The sequence below is a fragment of the Artemia sp. Qi Xiang Cuo genome, chromosome 7 (genome assembly GCF_049724085.1).
Source record: "Artemia sp. Qi Xiang Cuo chromosome 7, ASM4972408v1, whole genome shotgun sequence".
NCBI lineage: Eukaryota > Metazoa > Arthropoda > Branchiopoda > Anostraca > Artemiidae > Artemia > Artemia sp. Qi Xiang Cuo.
Genome location: NC_142800.1, coordinates 69,728,218 through 69,749,313, shown reverse-complemented (window position 1 = coordinate 69,749,313; position 21,096 = coordinate 69,728,218). Strand labels below are relative to the sequence as shown.

Sequence of the window (21,096 nt, the reverse complement as noted above, 5' to 3'; positions counted from 1 at the left end):
ATAAGGTTTTTATAGAAAGCCTTGTTGTAAAAAATTCAAAACATGCTCATTTGATTTGAAATTCAAAGTGCTAGTGCCCTTTTTAATAGTTAAAAGGGAGTTTGGGGAAACTAGCGCCCCCCCCACGCCCATCCTTCCCCCAAAAACATACAGAAAAAATTTTTTGACAACTATTTTTGTCAATATAGTTGATTTCAAAATAGAAAATGTGTTTTTTAGGAGGACACTCCCCCACAACCCTCAGGGCAAGGGTTTTAAGTTTTGCCCAGGGGGCATATAATGTTTTTATAGAAGGCATTGTTGTAGAAACTTCAAAACAGGCTCATTCAATTGGAAATTCAAAGGGCTAGTGTCCATTCTTAATAGTCAAAAGTGATTGGAGGGCAACTAACCCCCCTCCACGCCCATCATTCCCCCAAACACATCCAATCAAAATTTTGAGATAGCCATTTTGTTCAGCGTAGTTGATTTCCTGATAGAAAATATCTTTTTGAGGAGGACACTCCCCCACAACCCTTGGGGCAAGGGTTTTAAGTTATGCCCAGGGGGCATATAAGGTTTTTTATAGAAGGTGTTGTTGTAGAAACTTCAAAAAAGGCTCATTTAGTTGGAAATTCAAAGGGCTAGTGCCCTTTTTAATAGTCGAAAGTGATTTGAGGGCAACTAGCCCCCACCCCGTGCCCACCATTCCCCCAAACACATCCAATAAAATTTTGAGATAGCCATTTTGGTAAGCATAGTTGATTTACGGATAGAAAATATGTTTTTGAGGAGGATACTCCACCACATCCCTTAGGGCAAAGGTTTTAAGTTATGCCCTGGGGGCATATAAGGTTTTTATAGAAGATGTTATCATAGAAACTTCAGAAAAGGCTCATTTGATTTGAAATTGAAAGGGCTAGTGCCCTTTTTAACAGTTGAAAGTGATTAGTAATATTTTTTGTTGTAGTTGTTGTTTAGACCAGGGCACTTTGTATCAAAGGAGTTGTCATGGGAACTTTGAAAGGGGCTCATTTGATTGAAAATAGAAAGGGCTGCTGCCCTTTTTAATAGTCGAAAGTGATTGGAGGGCAACTAATCGCCCTTCCACTCCGACCCTCCCATTTGCCCATTATGTTTACAAACTAAATGTTGCCTTAAGATTAGATAATGCTAATTCCCAATCACAAGAACAACTGAGGGTATTATGTTCAAACTTTTGGGGCTACTTCTGCTCTTAAAATTTAACCATATCAAAATAGCATAAGTGTATCAAAGCTATCAAAGAAAGTAAACAGATTTTTTTGCAAATGGTATCAAGTTTTCCATTTCAGGTCAACTAGAGGAGGTATGAAACTAAGTTAAACAGTACTATTTGTGTCCAGATTTTTTAAATGGTGTATGTTGTTAAACATTGCTGAAAATTTTTCTCCAGCATACAAATAGCAGGCCAAACTATAAAGTCTTAAGAAACGAAAAGATTTAGTATTATTTTCTTTTTCCCTGAAAAGACTATGTCAATATAAAACGAACAGAAATTAATTAAAAAACTTTTTCCACAAAATAAGTTTTTCAAAAAAAAGTAAAGAACAAAAAATTAACAAAAATAAAATCAAATAATCTACCAAGCTTGAAACTACCACATTTCAACATTGATAAATAAATGAAACCCAAAACAAACAGAAATTAAAATAAATAACCAAGTCAAACTCAAAACAAGCAGAAATTAACATAAGTTGGGCACAAAACCCTTATGCCTTCCCAAGGCCAGAACAAAATTTGTACTTTACTGAAAAAAATATAGATGTTTTTACTTTTATAACTTTAATAAATCAAATAATTTTAACATTTTGATCACTAAATATCAGTATATGCATATTAAACTGACAATGCACATTCATTTGTATTTTTTTCAGTAAAGTGCAAATTTTGTTCTGGCCTTGGGAAGGCATAGGGATTTTGCACCCAACTTATGTTAATTTCTGCTTGTTTAGAGTTTGACTCAGTTATTTATTCTAATTTCTGTTTGTTTTGGGTTTCATTTATTTATAGATGCTTATTTGTGGTAGTTTTGAGCTTGGTACATTATTTGATTTTATTTTTGCTCATTTTTTGTTTAATGGAGTTCTTTACTTTTCTTTGAAAAACATATTTTGTGGAAAAAGAGTTTTTCCTAAATTTAAGAAACAGATCTACAAATCTTTAGAACATTATAAACCAAGACTGAGAAAAGGTACAAGGCGCTAGACACTTCCTTGTGCCTCATTTGAACAGGAAATCTATTTTTAAAGATTTTACTTTTGGACCAAAAAAATTGTAATATACAATATAGGTCAATATAAAAGCACAGTGAATGATGGTTAAATAAAGGGCTCAATATTTGTTGACAGTATCTGCTTCTGGTTAACAAGACATGAAGGAACAGAAATAATAGCCAAAACTAAAGCAAATGATCAATCAGCTAACTTTTTGGGCAGAAGATCCAGACCTGGAATTATCAACCACAGAAAAAACAAAAATGACAGTCATTACAAAAAGACAAATAACTGACATCCCTAATTTGAAGTTAAAAATCAAACAATAGAAAAAGTTCCTCAACATACTTATCTTGGATGTCTAAATGAAGGATCAGATATCCTTCTTATTAATTGAAAGTGGAATAGTTGATCTGCAAACCTGACAGTTGCTGAAGTGCTGTGTTATAAAAGTGAAACCTTGCAGAATAGATCTTCTGCTTAAATGAAGTACAACAAAATTTTTTTCAGCTTCACAACTCTGCTCAATTCTGATTTATAAGGTTTTAAACATATGAAAATACATTTCATAAATTAAAAAAAAAAAAAAAACATTTATATGGCTTAAAATTCTATTAAAATAACATGAATTTCATTTTTCAGAATTAAAGCCAGAGAAAATAAAACTGATAACTGAAAATTAAGGTAAAATGTTGTTTTTTCAAAATTTCAATAGGTCATGTCATGTAGGCAAATTTCAGGACCCTCTAGAAGGAGGAGTGGAGGTAAATATTTCAAAATACCTTCCCAGGACATACTTTAGCATGTAGACCCATCCCTGAAAGTTTCATTTTCCTAACCTAACCCCTTCCCAAGATAGCCAAAAGTAGCTAAAGAAGAATTTTATCTTAGTTTTAGTTTTGAAAATGCAATTCCTATTATTTGAGCAGAAGTTTAATCCCATATCAATGATTTTTTTTTCCAAATTTAGGAAATGTTTTTATAGATCTTTGAAAGCTCACAAATTGGCATTCAGCAAAGTTATGAAGCTGAAAACAGCTTTCTTGTACTTCATTTCAGCACAAGATCTGTAGGTAAAATTTTTATAGTTCAAATTATTGACTTATGAATAAAGTAAACATACCACTCAATGCCTCTTGTTACACTCTTTCAAACATAATATAATTATCTTTTTGGATGGAAATGAATTCTACCCCACCCCCTATATATACCTATTCAGGGCATATATTTGCACATTAGGGGGGTGGGGTGAAGTTTAAAATTACCTCTGGTTTACATCAGAAATAAAATTTACCTCTACCCCCCCCCCCCTCACCTAATGTGCAAATATATACCCTGAATTGGTATATATAGGGGTGGGGGTAAAATTCATTTCTGACAAAAATGATTATTATATTTGGAAAGAGCATAAAAAAAGGTGATAATTTTTTTGCAAATCATATTTTTGACTTCCAAATAAAGTGAATGTACCACTCAATGCCTTTTTGTATGCTCTTTACAGATATAACAATCACTTCTATCAGAAATTCAAATTTAAGCCCTTTTTGAGCTCTTGAAAATGACGAAAATATAAAAACCTAGCCTAACCTAGGTACCTTTTCCCCCCAAAACACAACACTTTAAATATCATATATGCTATTAAAACCATGCTATAAATTGTATTTCTCTACAGGGGTGTCTTGCATCATCCTGTCAAAACAGATTTTTCATTTATTCTTCAGTTTGAGATATATAAAAGAGTGGGTATAGGCCTATTGAAGGAGTACCTGCAAAATTTACTGTTACAATTTTCATTTATCCAACTTAATTGTGGAGTCAGTGCTTGTGCATTAAAAAAAAAGTATTTATTATGAAACATTAAGTTTTAAAACAGATGTTTTAAGCCTTTTTACACCCTTTATATTTTTTTTATTTTCAAGAGCTCAAAATTTGAATTTCTAATAGAAGTGATTATTATGTTTGTAAAGAGCATAAAAAGGTAAATTTTCACCAAATCATATTATTGACTTACGAATAAAGTGAATATACCACTTGACGCCTTTTTTGGTAAATATCTACCAAATCATATTATTGAGTTAGGAATAAAGTGAATACACCATTTAATCCCTTTTATTATGCTGATTATAAATATAATAATCATTTCTATCGGAAATGAATTACCGCCCCCCCCCCCTATATACGCTATACCTAACCTAACCCACCCCACCCCTGTATTGGCATAAATAGGGGGGGGGGCTGAAATTCATTTATAATAGAAATGCTTATTAGACTATATTCGTAATAAGCATAAAAAAAAGGCATCAAATGGTGTATTCACTTCATTCATAACTCAATAGCCTAATATGATTTGGTAGATATTGACCCCTTTTTTTATGCTGATTACAAATATAGTAATCATTTCTATCAGAAATGAATATCAGCCCCCCCTCTATATATGCCAATTCAGGGAATATATTTCTACAACCTAACTTAACCCTGAATTGGCATATATAGGGGAGGGGGGGGGGGGCTGAAATTCATTTCCAATAGAAATGATTAGGCCTATTATATTTGTAATCAGCATAAAAAAAAGGCATCTGATGGTGTATTCACTTTATTCCTAACTCAATAATATGATTTGGTAGAAATTTACCCATAAAAAAAGGCATCAAGTGATATATTCACTTTATTCATAGACTAGGCTAAGTCAATAATATCATTTGCGAAAAATTTACCAAAAAGGCATGGTGGTATGTTTACTTTATTCATAAGTCAATGCAAAAAATTTACCAATCTGTAACTGCAAAAAATTTACCAATCTGTTTTCAAGGTTTTATTTTCAAACTAAAAAGATTTTTCAAGGTCACTGCCCTCCAGAGGGAGAAGGAGTAGAGGTGGGTAGGCTAGCCTACTTCAAAATACCTTCCCAGTCCCCATAACTTATTTTAGTCTGTAGAACAATCCCTGAAATTTTCGTTTTCCCAACCTATCCCCTTCCCAAGATAGCAAAAAGTAGCTAAAGACCAAGCCTGACCAAAAATAGGCTAGCATAGGGTTGAATCAACCCAGTAGTTTAACCTAGCCCTTATATTTTGACTTAGCTTGAAGTCAAAAGTTGGATAAATCAAGATTACAGTAACTATGGTTGAGAACATAAATAATCTATTAGAAAAAACAAAATTTTTTATTTCCAACCTAGGAATTTTAATTTCTCACGTCTTTACAACGTTGAAATTATGCTGAAAGGAAAAAGAAAATGAAATACTTAATACGCTATCGCGGGTAAGAAGATGCAAACCTTGATAAAAGAAAAAAAAATAATGAAGAGCTAGCAATGCTTAGGAAACAAATTCCTAATTAAGAAAAATATCAAATTATGAATCTTAAGTTTCGAAGTTTAAATGTTTCGAAAGTTCACACTTTCAGTTTTAAACTACAATTAATCTCTGAATTCCCTATTAACTTTCACTAGTTGTAAGCTTATTATACATATTTTTGACATGTTTTTTACTCTATCAGTATTTAATTAGTAGAATTCATTTTATTCTTTAGCTTCCATAACAAGCTGTAAATTAAATAGGCTGTTCTTATTGAAGAAACTGAAGTGGGTACAATATACGGAAAGTTTCTAGCCCCTAGCCCGGAGACCGCTTTTCAACGCCCGCCCCGCTAGTTGCTAGGAGCCAAACCGCAGTTCCATGAAGCTTATCGAGTTGTAAACCGCTTGTGATTCAGGATTTAAATATTTTGCGGGATGAAATAATCGTTTTTGTTTAAAATGTCGAGAGATCCGGATAATCAATTGACGACAATTTCTCTCAGGAGTCTAAAAAGTGATGGAATGGATTCATCAGAAACATTATTAATAAATGCAGCAGGAAGGATTATACAAGAAAATATACAACACACCTCATATGTGGACCAAAGAGGTCACGCCGAAAATAATGACTATATGACACAAAGTGGCCCTTCGTATAACGATCATAACGAATCTTTGTTTGTTATGCAAACAGGTTTGAGTTCTTTAACATTCGACTGGTTGAAGTTTTGCGAGTTTCAAGCCGTTAAAAAATAATCATTAATTTATCTAAGCTGGATTAACCAATAGTATTGCGTGGGTTTTTATGCCGGAATCCATTTCAAGAGGAAGGAGGGACTTACCCGAATTGATTAAAAAAAAAAACATGCATACCCTGAGGAACGCATGCTTAATATCTGGATATGAGGACGCGATGGTACGATGCTGATATGTAGTAATCAAAATCATGAATAACAAATTATAAGCAGCCCATGAACCTAGCAGCCTTACAAAAAAGACAGTACTTCTGCATTATGCGGGCACCACGAAAGAAGACAAGTTTGGTTAATGCTAATGAAATACAATAAAATAGGATGACTATTTAATAGTTTAGAAACAAGTTTGGGCTGTATATTTGCGCATTAAGGGTGGGGGGGGGGGGTGTTAGGTAAAGCATAGCATATATCAAATACGTAACCTAACCTAGGTACCTCCCCCCCCAAACCCCAAAAAAACAACCGTTTAAATATTGTAAACTCCATGAGAAACAACGCTTTTCAATCCATTTAGGTCTTGTAAATAACCGTTTGACGGGTTTTGTCGGGTGACTGTAGCATTTCCTGTTTAACATTCCACATACAGTATATAGCGGTGCCCGCATAATGTAAAAGTACCAAAAAGACACAATGGAAGCCAGGAGGGTACTTTCCCATTACATGGGCACTTCTTAAAAGTCAAGTTTGGTTAATGCTAATGCAATAAAATAAAATAGGATGAATATATAATAGTTTATAAGCAAATTTGGGCTATATATTCGCACACTAGGGGGGGTTGGGGGGGGGGGGTAAAGCATTGCATATATTAAATACGTAACCAAACCTAGGTACCTTTTTTACGACCTAGGTATCCGCTTTACGAGTCTCCAACACTGCATTCATTCGACTGTCTATAGCCGAGGTGCCCATATAATGGGAAAGTATCGTCAGGAGAATCTTGTGTCAAGATCCCCTTCGAAACTAGCCACGATAACAACTTTTGTGCAATATTCCACCTTTAAGACCCTTTCCAAATATAATATTTGCTGCCGTGATAATTACGTCTTAGCACGTGCCCCTCCCTAATGCATGACTATCCCTAGGCTAGACTATATTCTAGGTTGATTTTTTTTTATTTTTGTTATATTTTCAAGTTTGTATTGCTTTACAGTATGAACCAACTGTAGATGAGAAATTAGTTCACAAAATAATGCAAGTAACCTCTGACTCGCAAGATAATTTGTGAATGTGATCAGTTTAAGTGCTAATCTTTGCTTTTATTATTAATAATAAAACAGAATTAGACAAACAAACCATGAAAGAAAGACAAACAACCATATTAAAACTTTAATGAACAGAAATAAAGCAACATTTCAATTCAAAATTATGACGAACTGAAAGTACTATGCACAGCCCGGATCGAAAAGGTGTGGGGCCCGATAGGATTTTTTTGCGGGCCCTCTCTTTATATATTAAATATTTAAATAAAATATACCTGCATAGTAGTTTACTTATGTAGTGCAAAACTCTCTAATATAGATCGATCCCGATTAAATTCAATAAATATGACAAGATTTTTTTAGAGTGTCAGTTTTATATATCATAAAGTATATATTGTTTAAAAAAAACGCATTAATTAATCTCATCCAGCAATGCAAACTTAACAAAATCGATTTTTAATTATTTTAATAATTCATAACTTGTCCCTTATCGTCAAAAAACAGTTTGCTGTAAATTTCAAAATCTTTTTTTTGTACATTTTGATGGTAACACGGGGCTCTTTTAAATGAGGGGCCCGATTGGACCCAATTGCTGCAGTCGCCCTTTTTTTCCGGCTCTGGACTACTATGAAACTCAAAATGAACAGAAATTAGAATTAATTGGCTAGTCCCATAAAACATAAAGAAGCAGACACTGCTTCGGATGATAAGACGAAATTTAAACAGAAAGGAGTAATAGCTGTAAGCTTTGAATTGATCGAGGACAAAAAAATACTGGCCCATTTCTGTGTCTCTAACGCCCTCCCTCCCAAAAAAATTTGTGTTGCTCTTGGCCCATTAAATAATCTATGAAAGTTCAAGAATCAGACAATCTAGGTACATCATTTACGATCACTTTACTAGAGGCGAGGTAAAACGGGCAGGGAAGGGGAGCTGGCTGCCTTCCAATAACTTTTGGCTCATAATTGGGCACTAGAACTTATGTTTTCCTATCGAATTGAGTTTCGTCTCAAGTTTCCACGACGAGCATCTCTTTTATAAGAAGTGACCAAAGAAAATAATGCATGGGAGGCACATGGGTCTTTGCTAAGGTAATGCTGGAATGATGCCTCAGATTTAAATTACTCTGTTTGTTTTAATTTCTGTTCGTTTTAATGTCATACTGAGTGTATTTCAGGGAGTTTGCCTTCAGAAACATAGTTCTTAATGTTCCGATCTTATAATTAGAATAGCTCATCTTCTTGCAATTTCACATCATATTTTTCCATCTTAGGGCACGATGCCTCTTCTAATATTCTAGGACCATTGCTGTGGTTCGAGTATAGATTGTGGCCGTAGTTTTAAGAAAACACAGATAGGAGGACGACATAGAGTTCTTTAATTATACAGAACTACATATGATATCAATTTTAAATTAATAATGTTGTCTGCTATTCTCCCCTTGATTCTAACTTTTATCAATTTGATCTAGGGCCTGGAATGGAATGATGTCCTTGTAAAAGTTAAAATAAGAAGTTGTTTCCTCTGAGCCCTCTAAACAAAGAAAAGTTCATAATCAAAGCCATTCTCTCCCCAGTTAGTTTTTGAGTTGTTCAAATCCAGCTTAATTCTTTTAGATCCTTTTTGCAAACCAACGCTCAATCTAACACGCAGTGACAAAAATGCACAAATACAAGAACCGTCGAGTAGTGGTCTTAAATCAGACAACGAACAAATTGTCATTTATCTAGAAGAAGGAGAAACAAGCGATATTAAGTTAGAAAAGGCAGAGGTCGAAGTCCTTGTTCGGCAAAATCTTGCTCATGTCTCAATTAGAAGCGGACGACGGAGTGAAGTGTGGGACCGTTTCGGTTCGATTTTAGTTGAAGGCAGAAGAGTAAAAAACTATGTTGGGTGTGTTCAATGTAAAAAAGTGTACTATTACGATAATTCTCATTGGTACGGCACTTCTACCCTGAAGAGGCACAGGTGCAGAACACAGACGGACAAGTCTGACTATTTAGATGTTAAAATCATGACATTACAAAGGGTACAACCCGTTGAAATGAACCCGGTGCCAGTTATTGTAAGAACTAACACAGTTCAACCAGTGCAAGAATTAACAAATGATTTGCAAAATTTTATGGATGATGATGTGCAGAGAACGTCTGCGACAGATACCCGAGGTGAAGACATGCCCATTACTCCAGGTGAAGAAGACATATCGGAAGTTGAAAAAAAAGTCGTGATTTTTGCAGCAGAAAATTTGATTACAGGTTTACAAGTCTTTTCTCCTCACTTGCATTCTGTTTCTAATCTCTTTCTCTCTCTCTCTCGTTCTCTTTCTTTCTCTATCTCTCTCTCCCTCTCCCTCTCTGTTCTTCTGTTTGGTAAAGTAGCAAAAGTTACTAATAATAATTTACTATACCAAATCGTTTTATATGTATCGTATTATATATAAATATTAAATATGAATTATATACCATAATTTGTATGTCATGTTATATTTATTTCACTATATTTATTTACTTTTGGTATTTCTTATACGACTACGAGCAGATGCTGAAAAAATGGTCTGAAAGTACTGCTTTAGAGGGACGGAGCTGTGATTAAACGTCTTGCTGAGAGCACAAACAATTTATTTCTATGGGATTTTGGAAATAATACGTGGAATTTTTTTTTTATCAGAACCTATAAAAATTCCGACGAGATTGGGGTGGATGGGTATTTCCGTCTTCCATAATTTGGATAAAGTATCCATCTACTACTACTAACAACTCAATACAGTACCAAGCCACCTGGGGCCAACACGGCTACCCACGGTCCTTTTCCATCCCATTCTATTGAACGCCTCCCTCTTTAAATCCTCCCAGGAAGTTCCCTTAAATGTTTCCTTACGACATCTTTCATCCCAACCAGGGACAACTTTATCTACAACATCTTTAATTCTAAAAAGTATCATCATACTAGATAATGCGATACCTGCAGAAAATAGGTTAATGTCTCCATAATTACCACACTCACTCTCACCACCTTTCTTGCACATGGGGTTTAATTAGAGTTTTCTTAAAATCGTTTGGCATTTCCTGTTTTTCAAAATTTGTATTAATAATTTTCAATGATTTATTTTTAATCCATGACCACTATATTTAAGAAAATCATTTAGCACATTATCAGCACATGGGACCTTATTGTTTTTCCTGTCCTTTTAGTACTGTCACTAATTCTTCCTCATAAAATATATCTTCCTTCGCATCCATCACAAACTTTTTCATTCTCCTCTATATCTTTTCCTGTAACTCTATCAAGCTTTAGAACATTCTCAAAATGTACGTTCTACAAGCTGTTTTTCTGTCCTAGACAAGAAGCTTGGGTTGAATTACGTTTGAGGAATTTGTCCTGTTTTACATCACTATATTCATAGCAGCGCCAATGACTTGATGATATCACACAACTCATAGTAGTTAGATAAAGATCAGACGCATTGACGGTTGACTAAATAATATTTATTAAATGTACCCCCCCCCCCCTTGTTTTTTTTTCATTACATGTCTTACAGAATTTTTACAGTCCTCTTAATAGTTTTTTTTAAATAATTTCAGTTGAACTTGGGCACCGACTTAGTGATGAAAGCTTATATTTTGTGCTAAATGACTTAAAAATCAAATAATTGTATACACGAATTCTAGATAAAAGTTCTTAGAAATATTTTTTCTTACATACTAAAAAAGTAACTTCAAAAATTCTGGCAACAGTCTTGCTGTGTGAATTGTGTGAAAGTTGTTGGGTTTTTAGCCGATTTGTGCGTTCATCTTTAGATCGCTGCTAACACTTAGTTGGAGTAGTGGATAACTTGTTAATCTTAAATGGTGTCGCAAAAAATGACAAAACGACACACCAAATTGACAAATAAAATACTAAAAAATGACCTCGCGGTGTTTTAAATCTAGCAGAAAAGGGAAGTGAATAATATATATTGCCTCTAGACATGATATTGGCTCATGAGATAATGAATGCTTGCTTGCGGCCTATTATCTCAAAGCTATATTACCAAGAGTTTGTTAACCTTGAATCAAGCTCTTATGTTTTTTTTTGTTTTTTTTTAATCTTCACGCTAATCCCATGACTAAAAAAAAAAAAAAAATCACAGCAAAAAATAACTACACAAAACAAATCACGAGGCAGGAAAAAAAAATTATTAAAATATTGTTAAATCACTAGGGATGGTAAACCTGGGTGGGTGTAACACTCGAAAGGGCATGGAGCTGGAATCATGCAACACTTACCACGCTCAGGCTCTGCAGACGTACAACCTAAATGTCATAGTATAAACATTTTATTTTGATATATTAATCAGTCTTTAGGAGCACCATTAATAATAAAAACAATAAAGTTAGAACAAGGCCTGCTAGAAGTTTCAGTTATTTTTTTTTACTGTAGGGGAACATACATTTACTTTCCCCTTATTTACTTATTGATTGACCCTATCCATTGACCCATCTTATTCATTGACCCATTATTCATCACACGGCTTCTCAGTTGCCAGTTGATGTGACCGCAACATCAAACAAGTGGCATAGAATAGAAATAACGAAACATCAATCATAGAATGAAAAGAAGGAGAAATAAAGAAGAGGAAGCAAGACAGAAAAGAAACGGAGGGAACACACCTACAAGGGAGAAAACTAATCAAGTTTAAATTCAAAATTCGCTCTTATAAAGGTGTCATATGAACACTTTGTCCAAAATATTTACCGACCCTAGTAAGTCAAATAATATGAAATACCAATCAAAATCATTGGGTTGAAGAAGAAGATGTTGAAGATTGGGTTGAAGATGTCTGATAGCTCTGTAGCCCACAGAGTGAAGCAAAAGGAAAAGGGCTAAATAGCTTTACTGAAAAGCCCGCTTGCTGTTAAATAGAAGAAGAAGTCTGATTTTTCCCTTATAAAATGCTTCGCGGAGTTATTTTCAAGTCTGCCTGTAACATCCTTTGAATTTACTCTTTTCTTATGTTTGTCTTTGTGAGCCCCTTGTAATCATCTTTGTTATGATCATTCTCTAACATTTGTGTTTATGTAAAAATTATTACAATCCTGAAAAGAACGTGAATATGTAATAATAAGAAGCTTAGTATTTTTTATTTATTTATTACTTAGTTTTTTAAAATTTACCAGCTTTAAGGGACCTCCTCCAGGCCACTCAGCGTGTCCCCAGGTAGCGATTGGGGAACGCCGTACAGATATGTAGGGTACCTCCTTATGAGGCACAGACCAAGGGGGGACCTTGCCCCTGGGGGTCCATAATAGAAATTTGGGAACCCGCCTCAACCCTTTGGGGTACCTGCAAGACTGGGGACCTTGCGGTCAGTTCTATCCCCACTTGAGGAGTTGGGTCCGTCGAGGAAAGTATAGCCTAGTAAACGACATATTATAGCCTAGTAGAGTGACGCATCACTCTAAGTGAACCTAAATTAGCCTAACTTTTTGCATGTCTCTCACTATGACTGTGTGTCTGAGCGAGTGTGCTGCCATCTATAACAACATGAAATATGTGTCCAACTGCCTGTCTTTCTCGGTTTGTATGTCTGAATCTATGTATTTGTATGTGTCTCTCACTCAATTTGTCTGTTTGTCAGGGCCTGTGTTTGCAAGTCCCAGTGTTTGTCTTTGATGGTTTGTATATCTGAAGTGTTTGTCCTTCTCGGTTTGTATGTTTGAATCTACATGTTTGTATGTGACTCTCACTCTTTTTGCTTGTGTGTCTGGGCAGGTTTTTGCATATCCCACTGTCTGTCTGTGTTGGTTTGTATGTTTAAAGGGCATGTCCTTTCAGGTTTGTGTGTCTAAAGTGTTTGTCTTTGTTGTTTGTGTGTATGAAGCGCCTGGTTTTGTTGGATTATATGCATTAAGTATCTGTCTTTGTTGTTCTGATTTTCTGAAGGGCATTTCCTTGTCTCTTTGTATGTATGTAGAGTCTGTCTTTGTTAGTTTGTATGTGTGAAGTGTCTGTCTTTGTTGGTTTGTATGTCTAAAGCGACTCTCTTTATCTGTTTGTCTTAAGTGACTGTCTTTCTCTGTTTGTATGTCTTAAGTGTTTGTCTTTGTTTGTTTGTATGTCTGGAGTGTATGTCTTTGTTGGTTTGTATGTCTAAAGTGACTGTCTTTGTCTGTTTGTATGTCTAAAGTGTTTGTCTTTCTCTGTTTGTATGTCTGAAGTGTCTGTCTTTCTCTGTTTGTATGTCTGAAGTGTTTGTCTTTGTTGGTTTGTATGTCTGAAGTGTCTGTCTTTTTCTGTTTGTTTGTCTAAAGTGTGTGTCTTTGTTTGTTTGTATGTCTGAAGTGTCTGTCTTTGTTGGTTTGTATGTCTAATGTCTAAATTGATCTTCTTTCTATGTTCGTATATCTAAAGTGCCCGTCTTTCTCTATTTGTGTGTCTAAAGTGTCTTGTCTTTGTCTGTTTGTATGTCTAAAGTGTTTGTCTTTCTCTGTTTGTATGTCTGAAGTGTCTGTCTTTCTATGTTTGTATGTCTAAAGTGTTTGTCTTTCTCTGTTTGTATGTCTGAAGTGTTTGTCTTTGTTGGTTTCTTTGTCTGAAGTGTCTGTCTTTCTCTGTTTGTATTTCTATTGTCTAAAGTTCTTGTCTTTCTCTGTTCTAATGTCCAAAGTGCCGGTCTTTTTCTGTTTGTATGTCTAAAGTACGTGTCTTTTTCTGTTTGTAGTTCTATTCAATCATTTTTTCTCGTTTTGTTCTGCCGTAGTGTCCGTCTGCTATGGGGTGTATGTATAAGGTTTCTCTCTCAGTATGAGCCTATGTCTTTAGTGCCTGTCATTCCCTCGTTTTGTTTTAGAATTGTCTGTGTGTGATGGTGGTCATGTATAATGTTTCTTTATTTGTCGGTTGGTATTTTTAAAGTGCCTGTCTTTGTCTGTCTTTATGTCTGAAGTGTCTTTCTTTTTTGGTTTGTAGGTATAAAGTGTTTGTCTTTCTCTGTTTGTACATCTGAAGTGTATGTCTTTGTTGGTTTGTATGTCTGAAATGTCTTTCATTTTTGATTTGTCTATATAAAGTGTTTGTCCTTCTCTGTTTTTATGTCTGAATTATTTTTCTTTGGTGAAATGTATGTTTGTACCGCGTCTCTTTCTCTGTTTGTTGTCCAAAGTGTCTTTCAAAGTCGGTTTGTATTTTTAGAAAGCCTGTTTTTCTCTGTTTGAATGTGTGAAGTGTTTGTTTTTGTTGCTTTTCATGTCTGAAGTGTCTGTCTTTCTCTGTTTATATGTCTAAAGTGTTTGTCTTTCTCTGTTTGTATGTCTGAAGTGTTTGTCTTTGTTGGTTTGTATGTCTGAAATGTCTGTCTTTGTTTATTTGTATGTCTAAAGTGCCTGTCTTTCTCTGTTTGTATGTCTGAAGTGTTTGTCTTTGTTGGTTTGTATATCTGAAGTGTCTGTCAATGTTGGTTTGTATGTCTAAAGTGCTTGTGTTTCTCGGTTTGTATGTCTGAAGTGTTTGTTTTTGTTGGTTTGTATGTCTGAAGTGTCTGTCTTTCCCTGTTTGTATGTCTAAAGTGTCTGTCTTTGTTGGTTTGTGTAATACTTGCTAGTATAAAGGTTTATTGACCCTGGCTACCTACAAAGAAAAGCAAAAGCACAGCACAAGCATTAAGTAAGCACAAGCATGGTATAGGCACAACAGGGAATTAAGCACAAGCATTAAGCAGGAATTAAGCGGAATGCTACATCTTCCTTCTTTTGTCACTTAAACTGCCTGCATTTCCTCTTACACCAACACTCCACACTCGCTCCCGTTCATCCACTGTGAGCAGGCTTGCACTCTGTAATAAGTACCTCCGGAAAGGTATGTGTAAGAAGGCGCTAGGATCACTTCTTACATATTCACTAACTAGTTCACTTCTTCTTCCTCTCATACTGTCTCTATTTACAAGTCTACTTTTAAAATCACTCTTTTCAGGTTCAGTTTCAGGGGTTTTATTACAATTCGGCCGTATCTCGTGCATGCTGTTGGTAACGGCGAGGGTGGCGACTTGGCAGTCGTGTCTGGCACTATGGCATCGTCAAGTCCTTCGCGAACCAAACTCGTTCCTTTCGGACTCCGATATGGGCGGGCTGATATGTGCTTCCGGTTCTTCCGCAGAATCGTACCTTCGTTTGTCTGCACCCGGTACGATCGTGGCTGTTTTGCATGAGAAACCACAACGGCCTGTTTCCACGGTCTATTGGGCTTTTTCTGAATGTGGACCGTATCGCCGTGGTTGAGCTGATTTAAAGCCTTGGCTGATTTGTTTTGGTAAATTCTCTGGCGTTTCTGCATTTCAGTTCTTTGCTGAGTGAACTGTTTGGTCGGGATGACATTCTTCTTTAGGTGATGTGTTGTGCATGGTAGAATGGATCTTAGTTGGCGAGACATAAGGAGTTGAGCCGGAGATGCAAAACCTTTAACTGGTGTATTCTGGTATTCTAATAGACCCAGAAAGGAGTTTTCTCTACTTTCTGTTGCCCTGTTCAAGATGTTTTTTATAATCTGCACAGCTTTCTTTGTGAGTCCATTGGATTTGGAATACCCGTGATTAGATATGCTCAGTGAAATATTCCAGGCTGTGGCAAACTCGATGAACTCCCCGGAAGTGAACTGAGGGCCATTGTCAGATATTAGCTGTGATGGTATGCCATGCCGGGCAAAGTGGGCCTTCAGTCGCGTTATAACCGCGTTAGACGATATCGTCGTAAGTCTGTCGACTTCGAAGAAACGGCTGTGATAATCGACAGTTGCTAGGAAACTGGAGCCATTCCATTCAAACAGATCTGTAGCAATCTTTTGCCAAGGGAGCGTTTCTATGCTTTGGTTAATCATTGACCCCTATGAGTTGTTCAGCATGTGCTTGGAAAATGTTTGAAATTTTGCTATGTAAGGTTTGGTTTATGCGCTGAGTCCTAGTCAGTGCAATAATAGCTTTGCTCGCTGTTTGGTTTTCTCGGTTCCGAGGTGGGCTGCAAGTAGCTGCTGGAGTGGGTCCAACTGCAGGTTCTTGAGAATGATCAGTCTGTCTCCCTTGAAAAGAACGCCTTTTGTGTAAGACAGCTCATGTTGGACGTTCCAGTAGGTTAGGATATTGGTTGGGCACCCTTTTCTAGTACTCGGCCAGCCCTCTTGAATCATTTTGACTAGGGTGCTCAACGTTTCATCCTGCGTTGTTTCTGTCCGTATCTGCTCAATCCTCTGGTCACTGGCTTGATGGTTCCGTACTATGTGGTGTGCATAGATATCCAGGTATTCTTCAAGTTTTGGATCTTTATTACTAAGATAGAGGTGTGACATAGCGTCAGTGATTGGGATTTCGGATCTTGGTTAGGACCTCAGAGTCAGGTCGTAAGCCTGGGGCTGAAACATCAATCGCTGCACTCGTGGTGGGGCTTTGTGAATGGGATTTGCTAAAACCGTTTCGAGGGGGCGGTGGTCAGTTGTGACGTCAACGTGGCGACCGTACAGATAATGGTGGAAGTGTTTACAGCCACACACAATGGCGTATAGCTCTTTTTCGAGTTGCAAATACATCTGCTCTGTCTTGCTGAGCGGTCTCCATGCATACGCTGTGACCTACCCTTCCGAAACAAGGTGGGCGCCGAGTCCGTGGCTGGAGGCGTCAACAATGAGTTCGACGTTCTTGCTCTGATGGTTGAAGAACGGGGTGTTCGACACTATAGAGTATTTCAGGTCCTCATATTTTGGGTGTGTTCCTCTGACCAGATGACTGGGTCTGCTTTTGTCAGGTCATGGAGTGGTGTGTTTTTTTTGGATATGCTTTGTTTGTATTTTGAAAGTTAGTTGATTATACCAAGGAGGGTTAGCTGTTGTTCTTGATTTGATGATTTTGGCATGTGGTTAATAGTGTGAATATTCTTGGGATCTGGCTGCATCCCCGTGGAGCTGATTATGTGTCCGAAGTAGCTGACACTGGAGGCTGAAAACACGCACTTATCTTCGTTGAAACGGATACCCTTAGCTAGGGCACGTTCGAGTATCGCTGCCAGGCGTTCATCGTGCTCTTCTTGTGTGGCACCGTACACGATCATGTCATCAATTATGATGAAGAAACCTTCTAGGCCTTCAAAGGCATCTTCCATCCTCCTCTGAAACTCATCTTGCGCTGAGATGATTCCGAATGGCATTCGCTTGAAACGATATCTTCCATATATTGTGCAGAATGTCATGAGGTAAGACGAATCTTCGGAGTGTGGAATTGACCAATAACCGGAACGGGCATCAAGTTTTGTGAATATTTTTGCTCCGTATAGCTTGGAGGTGACGTAGTCTAGAGTAGGAATGGGATAGTGGGGCTGTTTGATGGACTTGTTTAGGTTCACGGGGTCTATGCACAGTCTTATGAACCCGTCCTTCTTCTCAACCATAACCATCGAATTGACCCACTCTGTTGAGGTAAGGACCTTTTCGATAATCCTTAGGTCTTCTAGGTGACTGAGTTCTTGCTTGAGTTTATCCTGCACGGCCGCGGGTAATCGTCTTGCTGGGTAGAGAGTTGGAGTGGTACTGTCTTTCAGGTATATGTTGCATTCTCCTTCGAGTTTCCCGAGTCCTTTAAACACTTCTTTGTGCTTTTCCTTCAGGAATGGTACTCTTGAAGATGTTGAGTTTATATTCAGTACCAGCTTAATCAGGTACAAATCAAGGCTTGAACGGTAGCCTATGATGGGGGCAGCTGATGTTTCTACAACAAAGAATTGTTGCCTGCTGCTGAGGTTATCTTTGTAGTTGCATGATAATTCACAGACCCAAGTTACAGGGATCTTTGCTCCACATTAGCTGGTGAGGCGCTGGCTAGTGGGTTTCATGGTGGGCTTTGGGGTGATGAGGTCAACGTACTTCCTTCGAATGATATTGACCTGGGCCCCTGGGTCGAATTTGAACTGGACAGGGAACTGATTGTTGATGATCAAGGGTATCACTGCTTTGTCTTTGTTTTTGCCTTGTTTGATGGAGTACAGGAATACGGTTTCATCACTGGAGTCTGCTTTGACAGTGTCTTCTTCGACTGCATTTACTGTCTTACTTTGAAAAACTTGTACAAATTGGCTGAGCTTTTTGCAGATGGAACATGTCTTCCTCTTTTGCTGGGTAGATATGGGAGGGGGAGTATGTTCCACCACAGAAGTAGCATGGTTTGCTCTTTGAGCCACTTGCTTCCTGTTTTTTTCTGCTGCTGTTCCGGTTTGGGTAGCTTGAGATGGCATCGATCTCTTGCTTTATGGGAATAGACTTAGTTCCGTGGAACGTCTTAAGCTGTGCCTTAAATTTCTCAAGCTACCATTCAATTTTGTTCCGTCCCTCGTCTGCAATGGTGAAGGTGTTGAACATTTCTCGTCCTTTTGCTCCAGCCCAGATAAGTTGGTAGGCACAGAGAGCTTTCTCTGTTTTGCATGCCAGTGGGCCTGCAAACATCAGTTGGGCATGGTCTTGGAAACGGTCCCATTCTTCTGCTAGGGAACTGGCTTCCCAGTTGATTGATGGCTGTAGTACATCCATGAGATCACACTTCTGACACCATGTAATACTTGCTAGTATAAAGGTTTATTGACCCTGGCTACCTACAAAGAAAAGCAACATCTAAGCACAGCACAAGCATTAAGTAAGCACAAGCATGGGATAGGTGCAACAGGGAATTAAGCACACGCATTAAGTGGGAATTAAGCGGAATGCTACAGTTTGTATATCTGAAGTATTTGTCTTTGTTGGTTTGACTGTATAAAGCGCTTTTCGTTCTCTGTTTGTATTCCTTATGGCTTATCTTTGTGGGTTTGTATGTCAGAATTATCTGTAAATTTGGTCGTTTGTTTATGTATTGTCTTGATTTGCATGTTCATATTTCAGATCTGCCTTTCTTTGTCTTTTTGCATGTCTGAAGTCTTTGTCTTTCTTGGTTTGTATGTCTGAAGTGTTTGTCTTTGTTGGTTTGTATGTCTGAAGTGTCTGTATTTGTTGGTTTGTATGTCTAAATTGTCTGTCTTTCTCTGTTTGTATGTCTGAAGTGTTTGTCTTTGTTGGTTTATATGTCTGAAGTGTCTGTCATTGTTGGTTTGTATGTCTAAAGCGCCTGTCTTTCTCTGTTTATATGTCTAAAGTGTTGTTCTTTCTGTGTTTGTATGTCTGAAGTGTTTGTCTTTGATGGTTTGTGTGCCTGTCTCTGTTGGTTTGTATGTCTAAGGCGTTTGTGTTTTTCTGTGATTATGTCTAAAGTGCCTTTTTCTGTCGGTTTGCGTTTATGAATTGCTTGTTTTTTTTTTTTTCTATGTCTAATGTGTTTGTCTTTGTCTGTTTTTATCTCTAAAGTGTCTTTCTTTTTTGGTTTGTATGTCTAAATTGTCTGTCTGTCTGTTTGTATGTCTGAAGTGTTTGTCTTTGTTGGTTTATATGTCTGAAGTGTCTGTCATTGTTGGTTTGTATGTCTAAAGCGACTGTCTTTCTCTGTTTATATGTCTAAAGTGTTTGTCTTTCTGTGTTTGTATGTCTGAAGTGTTTGTCTTTGTTGGTTTGTATGTCTGAAGTGTCTGTCTTTGTTGGTTTGTATGTCTAAAGTGCCTGTCTTTCTCTGTTTGTAAGTCTGAAGTGTTTGTCTTTGTTAGTTTGTATGTCTGAAGTGTCTGTATTTGTTGGTTTGTATGTCTAAAGTGCCTGTCTTTCTCTGTTTGTATGTCTGAAGTGTCTGTGTTTGTTGGTTTGTATGTCTCAAGTGTCTGTCTTTGTTGGTTTGTATGTCTAAAGTGTCTGTCTTTCTCTGTTTATATATCTAAAGTGCTTGTCTTTCTCTGTTTGTATGTCTGAAGTTTTTTTCTTTGTTGGTTTGTATGTCTGAAGTGTATGTCAGTCTTCGTTTCTATGTCTATAGTGCCTGTGTTTCTCTGTTTGTATGTCTGAATTGTTTGTCTTTGTTGGTTTGCATGTCTGAAGTGTCGGTCTTTGTTGGTTTGTATGTCTAAAGTGCTTGTCTTTCTCTGTTTGTATGTCTGAAGTGTTTGTCTTTCTCTGTTTGTATGTCTAAAGTGTTTTTCTTTCTTGGTTTGTATGTCTGAAGTGTTTGTGTTTGTAGGTTGGTATGTCAGAATTGTCTGTCTTTTTTGTTTCGTTTGTTTGAAGTGCCTGACTTTGTCTTTTTGTATGTCTGAAGTGCTTGTGTTTATTGGTTAATATGTATGACGAGTTTATCATTGTTGATATGTCTATCTAAAGCGCCGGTATTACTATATTGGTATATTCGAAGTGTTTGTCATCGTTGCTTTCTTTGTCTTAAGTGTCTGTCTCGTACGTTTTTCTAGATTAAAGTGCGTCTCGTTTCCTGTGTCTATTTCAGTTATGTTTTTATTTGTTGGGTTGTAAGTTTGAAGTGACTGTATTTCTCTGTTTGCGTGTCTGAAGTGTCTGTCTTTGTTGGTTTGCATGTCTAAAGTGTTTGTCTTTTTTTGTTTGTATGTCTGAAGTGTCTATCTTTGTCGGTTTGTGTGTCTGAAGTGTCTGTCTTTCTCTGATTGTATGACTGAAGTGTTTGCCTTTGTTGGTTTGTATGTCTGAAGTGCCTGTCTGTGTTGGTTTGTGTGTCTAAAGTG

The 21,096-nt window shown here is 36.9% G+C and overlaps 2 protein-coding genes across 4 annotated transcripts in view; one reads left to right on the top strand and one right to left on the bottom strand.

The window, feature by feature from the left end:
* The window catches only part of LOC148950642 (ubiquitin thioesterase OTUB1), a 28,576-nt gene extending 22,925 nt beyond the window's left edge, over positions 1-5,651 (bottom strand). Inside the window, exon 1 of one of the 3 annotated variants that reach the window (XM_089092535.1) lies at positions 5,512-5,651. The gene's annotated coding sequence lies outside the window, so the exon portion shown is untranslated. Of the gene's footprint in view, positions 1-2,582; positions 2,685-5,408; positions 5,428-5,511 lie in introns of those variants that run through there. The other 2 variants (XM_089092534.1, XM_089092536.1) reach the window with 2 other exon arrangements.
* Positions 5,652-5,928: 277 nt separating this feature from the next.
* Positions 5,929-21,096, top strand: part of LOC148950641 (uncharacterized) — a 29,568-nt gene continuing 14,400 nt past the window's right edge. Inside the window, exons 1-2 of the mRNA XM_089092533.1 lie at positions 5,929-6,226; positions 9,103-9,741. Of these exons, the coding sequence (XP_088948659.1) occupies positions 5,992-6,226; positions 9,103-9,741 (874 nt within the window). The 5' untranslated portion in view covers positions 5,929-5,991. The remainder of the gene's footprint in view (positions 6,227-9,102; positions 9,742-21,096) is intronic.